This window comes from Dermacentor variabilis, chromosome 11 (assembly GCF_050947875.1).
Source record: "Dermacentor variabilis isolate Ectoservices chromosome 11, ASM5094787v1, whole genome shotgun sequence".
In the NCBI taxonomy this organism is placed as follows: Eukaryota; Metazoa; Arthropoda; class Arachnida; order Ixodida; family Ixodidae; genus Dermacentor; species Dermacentor variabilis.
Window position 1 is genome coordinate 98,783,177 of NC_134578.1, and position 8,786 is coordinate 98,791,962.

The 8,786-nt window shown below is 50.1% G+C and overlaps 1 protein-coding gene across 1 annotated transcript in view; it reads right to left on the reverse strand.

The window, feature by feature from the left end:
- LOC142563393 (sodium-dependent nutrient amino acid transporter 1-like) overlaps window positions 1-1,905 on the reverse strand; it is a 71,172-nt gene extending 69,267 nt beyond the window's left edge. Inside the window, exons 1-2 of the mRNA XM_075673947.1 lie at window positions 1,782-1,905; window positions 582-889 (exon numbers count right to left, since the gene is read on the reverse strand). Of these exons, the coding sequence (XP_075530062.1) occupies window positions 582-889; window positions 1,782-1,905 (432 nt within the window). The remainder of the gene's footprint in view (window positions 1-581; window positions 890-1,781) is intronic.
- Window positions 1,906-8,786: the final 6,881 nt, after the last annotated feature.

Consider the following 8,786-nt stretch of genomic DNA (forward strand, 5'->3'; position numbering starts at 1 on the left):
CACAAAGGTATGAGCCGCCTGCAGATCCCTTTCAAGTTCGGGCGCGCGCGACCTTGAGCGGCGGTGCAAAATACGCACTTGTTGGTGGAGTTGAAGCCGCCCCTCCCCCTTCCTTGCACGCTGCCTCCCCGCTTTCCTCCATACATGGAGCGCTAGATTGAGCCGCAATGGTCAGTTCCCCTTGCGCCGGGTCGCAATGTGAGTAGCTGCTGCAGGAGCACAACGCCGTCCTCCATCCCTCGCTCCCTCCCATCTCACCACGGCGTTTCGCGCGACGAAAGGCGGCGCGCTTGCTCTCCGCTTTCTTCCTTCGCGCGCGCTAGATTGCGCCGCGATCGTCGGCTTCTGTCGCGTGCTTTCACTTGCACATACAGCATACGACGCGCGGCGACGGCGTTATAACACTTCGACTTCATACAGAACATCACGACGACGGCAAAAATGCACCTGAAATGTTCATCTAATTACTATCGCAATAAAATGTGCGCCTTTCTTCTCTGCAGACGTAACTTCGCACATATCACATTTTGAAGTCTCTTGAAGTCTGCTAGGAGAGAGCAGATCAACTAAAGGAAGCTCACTATGCCCGTGGAGCGAACGTAGCAGGTTGCCAGATCGGCGCCCCAGCCAGCGTCGCAGGACATCCAGGGCATGCGCGGCGTGAACGAGCCGACCCAGTAGAGCATGCCCTGCGTGAGCACCAGTCCGGCGTCCATGACGCGCATGGCGGCCAGCGTGCACATGCTGAGCCCGAGTCCCTTGGACAGCGGGAAGCAGGCGAACACGTGCAGGGGCCCGCACGAGCTGAACTGGCCCATGATCGCCTCGAGCAGGTACAGCGGCTGGCCCACGACCACCATGAAGAGCACGTACAGAATCAGGTAAGCGCCTGCGAAGAATCGCGCACACTGCCGATGCACACGAAATGGAAAACAATTGGCATCCGCCCTAATGCAAGCACGACTCTACGAATAGTTCTGCAGAGTCGCAGAAACCTAAAAAAGAAAGTAAAACGCTGGTTACGAGGTACGAGCCGAGCTCCATGTGCACGTCGATTCTCCGAGATCGTACGAGTTCCTTGTAACAACGAATATTTTTTTTTCATGTGCAAGCTGGTATATTCGGTCACCACGCCTGCATACGAATAGCAATATTTCTGGCTGCTGTTGTGAAGTAATAAAGCGAGCACAGAATTGTTTTTGTGTGTACGGTAAATGTTGGTCCGCCACCTCTAAAATCTAGGAAGATTGCTAGCAAGACTCACAGCGCCCTAAATAATTCCACTTTTAGCTTTTCTATGGCCAGTTTCGGTTTCGATTGTATTGTGTCCTGACACTATGATGCAGAAAGTAGTCACACGACAGCAGGACATTGCTCTTTGACGGTCGCTTTGGTTCGCTCAGTCGTTCGCTACGCTGCTACATCGGCTTTCACAGCGAGTAGCAGCATAAGTGACCTAACTAGCTGGATCGAGTGTCAAAACATCGTGATGTCTTGTTCCCACGTGATCACATACTGCACCATCATATCACAACGAAGTAACCAGCTGGGAAACGAAGCCGGAACCATATCTTTCGAGCCTAATGTCTTTACTTAAACAACTGCTTAATTCCCCAAATTTTACAGTTCCATTGCCACGCAATCCGTGGATACGAAGTGGTCTACACCCACACCTTTTAAAATGAAATCCACAGTTTATCCATCTATAATTCACTACAACATGCTTGCCCAGAAGCTGTTCTCTCTCCTCCTCAAACGAATTCGCAGATAGGTCCTCTCACCGAATCCGTTGGTGTAGATGGCGTACGGGAAAGCGTACACGTTGCCCAGTCCCACGGAGGCCATGAGGAAGAGCAGGAACAAGTCCGTCTTTTCAGCCCACTCAGCGCGGTCCAGCTCCACCATGGCTACGTGTGCACTGTGGTACGACTGCTGCGGCTAGCGGGGACGGCGAGTGATATCAGCGGGGCGCACTACGGCTTTCTGGAAAGCGAATGGCAATGAAGAGCACAAATCATGGGTCGGAAAACTCGCCAATATAGTACGCTGCCGCGCGATCGCCCCACACTGATTTCATAGGCGTGAGATACGGCGTTAGCGAGTGGCTAACGGCGGGAGCAGACGCGAGTATGAACGGGGTGAGTGCCGGTGAAATTGAGTAGACGGGAGTGTGAACAGGAGTCAGTGTCGGTTTGCGTAAGCTTAAAAGACTGTCCTTTACGGTCGTATTGAGTGGACGTGACCGTGAACGCGAATGAGAGCACTTATGGAAGTGAGTACGGGTGAGGGGAGTGGACGCGTGTGAGTGCGACGGTGTGCTGGTAAGCAAAAGTGGAAGTGTCTGTAAGCTTGAGTGAATGTTGCGGTGTATTAATGTGTGTAGTTAGGACAGCGAGGGAGCATGAGTGTGAGGGAGTTGTGAACGTTGTTGGTGAGTGAATGAGCGAGAGTATATGCTAATTGAACTGATGCTGCTGAACTGATGAACGGAATGCTGCTGAAATGATGCTGCTGGAATGCGTGAACGCGCTCTCGGGATCGCTTAACCAGGAAAACCCGCAATGCATTCGTCGTGAACTCGTTGTATGATATATTCTCTAGCATTGAGCGCGGCTATGCACGCCGCAGATTTTTGAGTTCTTTGCACAGCTTCAGCATTCTGGTAGACCACCGCGTCATGAGATACATTGTGTCTCTCTCTAGCGCTCTCACGGCTAGGCGATTCTAAGCAATGTGAATGCTCCAGAAGAAAAACTAATTAATTGCTGGGAGCATTCTCGCCGCGGCAGTACGCTTCGAGAATCACTAGATTCCAACTAGCACAATATAGATATGGTCTGCCTTATACAAAAATTGTTCGTTTTGACTGCTAGAACATGGGATTCGAAAAAATTCAAGAGCGAAAGGTATGTGATCTGGCATGAGAACGAGCCTGTACCAGCCCAAAGCGCGTTTCTAAGGAGGTAACGCCTGCAAAAGCAACCACAAAAATATACTGCGCCGGCGACTGTTTTTACAAGCGGAATCCATTCAGAAGGGCTAGTTGGTTAGACATGTTCACTAGAAAACCAAGCAGAAATAAATTACTGAAAGACACATAGGCTTTGTGTCCTTGTGCAATCTGTTCGCGCTTATTTTACCAGAACCTATTCGTCCACGTGACAGAGAGGGCACCACAAACTAACTCTAAAATTCCGCAGATATATACATAAGGCAGCTTTTTGTGTCGCGATTACGCGCAAGAAACAAAATTGTGTGGTGATAAAAAAATGTCCAGAAACAGTCGACGATAACTGTTAACGAAAGCTAATTATCTGACGTCCCTAGAAAGCTACGCGAGTCATGGCAGTCCTATACAGTGGTGCCACAGTCAGCCGGATGAATTCTGCCACGAGGGCATCTCAAATTTAGTGCTGCGATGGAGCAAATGTCTTAAGCGGTGTGCGGACTATGTGGAAAAGGTAGTATAAGTTAAACAGAATACTGCATATATTTCTAATTACCTGTACATACCTTATCTTGGCTGATAAACAATGGGGGCAGAGACTTTCTGATTCGCCCTCTAGGTAGCATTTGTTGTTTCATTGTGTAATTCCATAGGGAAGAGAGCCAATAACCAGCATATTTGTAGCAGTACGCAGTATAGGTGGCTATACACATGAGTCAGTTCATGTGCATGTTGTATCCAGTGGCAGGACAGCCGGCGGGGAACGTGTTGTGGTGGCCACCGATGCTTCTATGAGCTGTCTGGTGGTGCCGCCTGTGTCGGGGCCGGGATTGCTACGCAATAATAAAGGCACTTCATTTTGCGACGCTCAAGGGGGTAGACGTGTCTCTTTTTCACCCGCGCCGGGAGAGCTACGTCAACATTCGACATCATGCCAGAGGGGGCCGAATAAACACCTACATTGTGCTTCATCTGCACAAGCAGAAACCATGACCAGTGAGCATCACACTCCCGATTCCAAGTGTCTTGGTATTTCTATTCTGCAACCCGATGGGTTCGACTTCACCATCGCTACGTCTTGGTCAACGCGGAAAACATGTTATGATGACTACGCAGCTGTCTTTGGAGATTGCCACGCTCCCGCGGAAGTTCAAGTACGCTCACTTGTATACTGTATGGGCACCGAAAGTCATCCCCTGCTCGATACTCTCTCGCTTTCTGCTGATGAACTGCTATCCCACAAGACCGTCGTCCAGCGTTTCACGGTGCACTTTGTTCACGCAGCTAACGAGCTCTACGAAACTTCTCGCTTTCACAAGCGTACTCAATAATCGAGCGAAAGCGATGACGCTTACTAAGTGGAACAGTGCAGATCAGCCAAGCATTGCAACTGCCCGTCAACCCATCTCGTCTGGAACAAACTTGTAGTAGGCTTAAGAGACGCTCGTCTTTCGGATCGGCTGCACCATAACTCCTGGTTGACGCTAAAGGATGCTGCGACTCAAGCGTGCCAACGGGAAGAAGCCGAGAAAGAAAGATCCACAAAAGTAACAGCAGGAGGTTCCACATCAGTTCAAGCAGGCGCAGCCAAATTTTGTAAAGACCCTCGACGCACGGATGCCCGGCAGCGAGACGCGCCGCCCAGGATGGAACGCTTAGGCGGCGCTACTTGATCTTCTGCGGGCGTTCGCTGCATCCACGCTCACAATGCCCAGCAAGTGCGTCGCTCTGCAATCAATGTCGAAAGAAAGATCATTTCGCTGAGGTACGCCCTTCCCGCAAAGCAGAGCCTACCAACCTTGCGACCATCTGCCTGGATACTGTCATGGTGCCTGGGAACGCCAAGTTCGACGACGTCACAGCAAGAAATTATACTGCCTCTTTCAATGTTGTCTCTGGTGAGGAAGTTTCGGCTGTGCCAGAAGGTTTGCCTAAAGTGCCCCCGCAGCTCCGCACACTGGACAGGTCCAGGAGGTCAACCGCTTCGAGGAATCGGATCGTACGTCGCCCAGCTCACGTGGCAAGAGAAAACAAGTGCCGAGCGATTGCATCTGGTGCAGTCTCTTTCTACTCCACTACTAGGTTTGCCAGCACTCAAAGCACTCGAGGTCGTCAGATTCCTTGAAGGCGTAGAGAACCCTCGACCACAGCATCATGCGGAACTGTTAAAAGGCCTCGGCATGCTGAAAGATGAGTACCAGATCAGACTTAAGCCTGGCGCCGTACCTTTCTCATTCTCCATCCCATTGCAAGGTATTGTTCGACAGGAACGGGACAGGATGGAAGCCGAAGGAGTCATTCGTCAGACTGGTAAACCGACTTCTTGGTGTGCGGGACATGTAGAAGTTCCAAAGTCCTTAGGTAGTTAGCGACTGCGCATCGACCTGACTCGTTTAAATGAAGTTGCGCTCTGGGATCGCCACATATTGCCATCCGTTGAGCAAGTTCTCGGTCTTCTAGGCGACTCAACATTTCCCGAAGCTGAATGCTATAGCCGGATTTCACTAGGTCAAGCTCGCTGCAGCCTCAGGAGCTAGTGACTTGCGTCATGCCTTTTGGCCGATACCGCTTTTCTCTTCTGCCATTTGTTATCGTATCAACTCTAGAATATTTTCAATAACACATGGAACGAATCCTCGATGATCAGGAAAGTGTAACAGTATACTAGACGACATCCTTGTTTTCAGTCGTCTCAGGAAAGAGCAAGATGTCCGCTTGGAGCAAGCCCGCTTTTGCTTTCCCATAGCCGGTGTAGCTCTCAACCAAGATAACTGCCGCTTTGGTGTGTCCGAAGTATCTTTCCTGAAGATGGTCGTCTAAGCTGATGGAACCAAACACGATCCAGCCAAACTGGAGGCTATCAAGGCTCTTGAAGCTCCCAAGGATATTGACGAAGTTCGTCGACTTTTTGGGATGGTGAACTTTGGTTTCCTCTCGGTATTCCGAGGTTACATCTCCCCAGCGGGCTCTTCTGAGGAAACAAAACGGCCTGGGCTTGGCAACCGAACCAAGAGTCAACCTTGAGTCAAGGTTGACTAAGAATCAGGAGTCGGATCAAGAGTCAAGAAGCTCTAGCGGCTACATGGTCAATACGGAAATTCGACGAGTTCATAAGTGGTATTAATTTCGATGTGGAAATGGACCATCAACCACTAGTGGAGCTGTTGAGCAAAATGGAACTTGATATGCTACCTTCTTGTAACCAAAGAGTGCGCCTCAAGCGTATGCACTACCAGTTCAATGCAGTCTATTCCAGGGAAACTACTAGAAATTGCGGGCGCTCTCTCGAGGATACCACCGAAGGTTTCGTCTCCCCTGGACGCGGTGTAATTATTTGCAACGGAAGTTGTTAACGGCGCATCCTCAACTTTGCCGTTGACTCCGCAAGACATTGAGAGAGCCCAAAACTTGAATGGGTAGTGCACGTCCCGAATATCATACGCCCAACAGGCTTGGTCTCAGAAGGAGGAGCTGCCATTGCAGTTAATGAAGTATGCTGCGGTGGCTAATGAAATCACAGTTTGTGATGGGCTTGTGCTCAAAGGCCCATGCGTAGTGGTTCCCACTTCTTTGAGACCTACAGCCCTGAATTCACTGCACGATAGTCATCAAGATGTAAACCGGTGCAAGGCGAAAGCTAGAGATCCGGTGTGGTGGCCTGGAACTTCAAGAGACACAGAGTCCATAGTGGCCGGATGCGAGCAGTGTGCATATACTGGCATAAATCCAGCAAGACCACTTAATTTCAAGCATTTTCCGGGTCACCCATAGGAATTTCTTGGTGAGGACCTCTTCCACAGCAAGGGACAAGCAGTTTTGCTTGTTATAGATTACTACTATCGCTTCCCCGGAGTTGTTATTACCCTTCGGTTATCAACTGCTTCTACGGTCGTCGAGGTACTTAAGAGCATATTTGCTCGGCAAAGTATCTCGGAAGTCGTGGGAGCAGATAATGTTGCATCATTTTCCTCTCATGAACTCAAAATATTTGCCAAAGGCTGTGGTTCTACTCTCGTGACCAGGAGCCCACAGTTTTCTCAGTCAAAATAAGAGGCTGAAAGGATGGTATGCGCAGTGAAGCAACTGCTTGGCAAATCTAGTGACACCCCAGCTGGCTTTACACCGCTGTAAGCACACACCGAGTGTGAAAAACTTCAGCCCCACACAACTTCTGACGGCCAGACAACTCCGGACTCGCATTCCGAAGATGAAACAGTTGCTGCAACCGGCTTGGCCTGCTAGAGACACCGTAGCAACAAGAGGTGCAACTTACAATGCCAAAGTGAGTGCAACTTTAACCAGCGTCATCGGGTTAAGCCGCTCCCTATATCCGCAGTCCTGCACTACCGCTTGCCTCATAATGAGATCGCGTGCATGGCAGGCAAAACCTCAGTTTCTTCACTGCCATTCTCCTCTCAAGCCATTAGAGCCTCTCCGCATAGTCTCGACAGAGAAAGAGAGGAGGTGGCGGGAAATTAAGGTTCTCCTCCCCGAGCCCTCCGCCAAAGCATCTTAACTTGTAGAGCTCTCAAGCGATGCCACTTGTATCACAAAAAGCTAGGTCATATTTGGTGCTAGGGGACGAGCATGTGGCGCAATTCGGTTACGCGGGAACTCGTGCTATTTGCATCGGCGATATTGAACCGGCGGTGAAAGTCTGGCCCCATGTAAACGTGCGAAATTATTAAAGAAAAACACTATTCCCTGTGAACATTTAGAGCCTTGCGTGGCAGCAATTAAGACCGGCCTGTCCAAAGCACGATAAGGCTTCGCTGAGTCCTGAAGCCGGCCAGATAACACGATTTTAATCATGACGAGATTCGTGGTATGGCTGCACATATATTTACAGCCAATTCCTCGCACCACGCTTTCGGATGATAAGATGAAATGCGATACCGATATTCTTCTCAGTCTTCAATCACCATGTACGACACCACAAATCGCCTAATAGTATATCATGAAGCGATAAATGGAGCTTCCGCCAGGGTTACCTTACGCGGCGCTTCTTGTTTTAGGCGTACGACTTATCCATTGCGATCACTTTGCTTGTTTGCTATGTATTCTCACTAGTGCAACTGTACACGCCATTAACCGACGCATTCAGTCATCATCGCCGAGTGTCCAAGCGAAGAAAGCGACCGCGATCCAGCACCGTAGGCGCCTCCATCTGGCGTTGCTCAAGACAGCCGGTAGCTGTGCGCTAACATTTCCAGGAATATGCCATGAAATTCCTGCCGACAGCTTTAGGTGCCCATAGCAACAGCCAGGCACTGCCACGCTAACGGGCTGCATTCTGCTGTAACTACGCCGAACCCTGTGCCTAACTCGAGCCTTCGAGCATCGCTTATGAGGAAATCCTCGCCGAAGCGACAGTGGCTGCCGTATAAAAATTCGTTTGACCTCATTAGCTCATCGCGCTTGCGTTGCCTATTTCGAAAGGAATGATCGAGGCGCACGACGTTCGCTCACCTTAACAGCCAGGTGCCAACGGTCAGTGTGACGAATGCTGGGAACTGCCGTTCTTCTTCGTTCTTCTTCTTTGAATGCACTAGCACAGGCGCACACAAGCGCGTGATACAGGAGCACGCTGGTGTGGACGCTGCACGGCTTTTATAGATGCATTAAAATGCGCAAGAAGAAATAGGACATTATTGTGCTGCATAAATGGCTGTACAGAAATATGTCTTTTTCGGCTGGGGAGCCCTCTAGGAGACGGACATGAAAATAAAGGCGGGCCTAAAAAAATTCACCGACGGTCACGATACTCCCTAACGCGAAATTCCAGCGCAGCTCTTTACGTGATTTCATTTCGCGATACATCGGCTGGCGCGGGCAATCG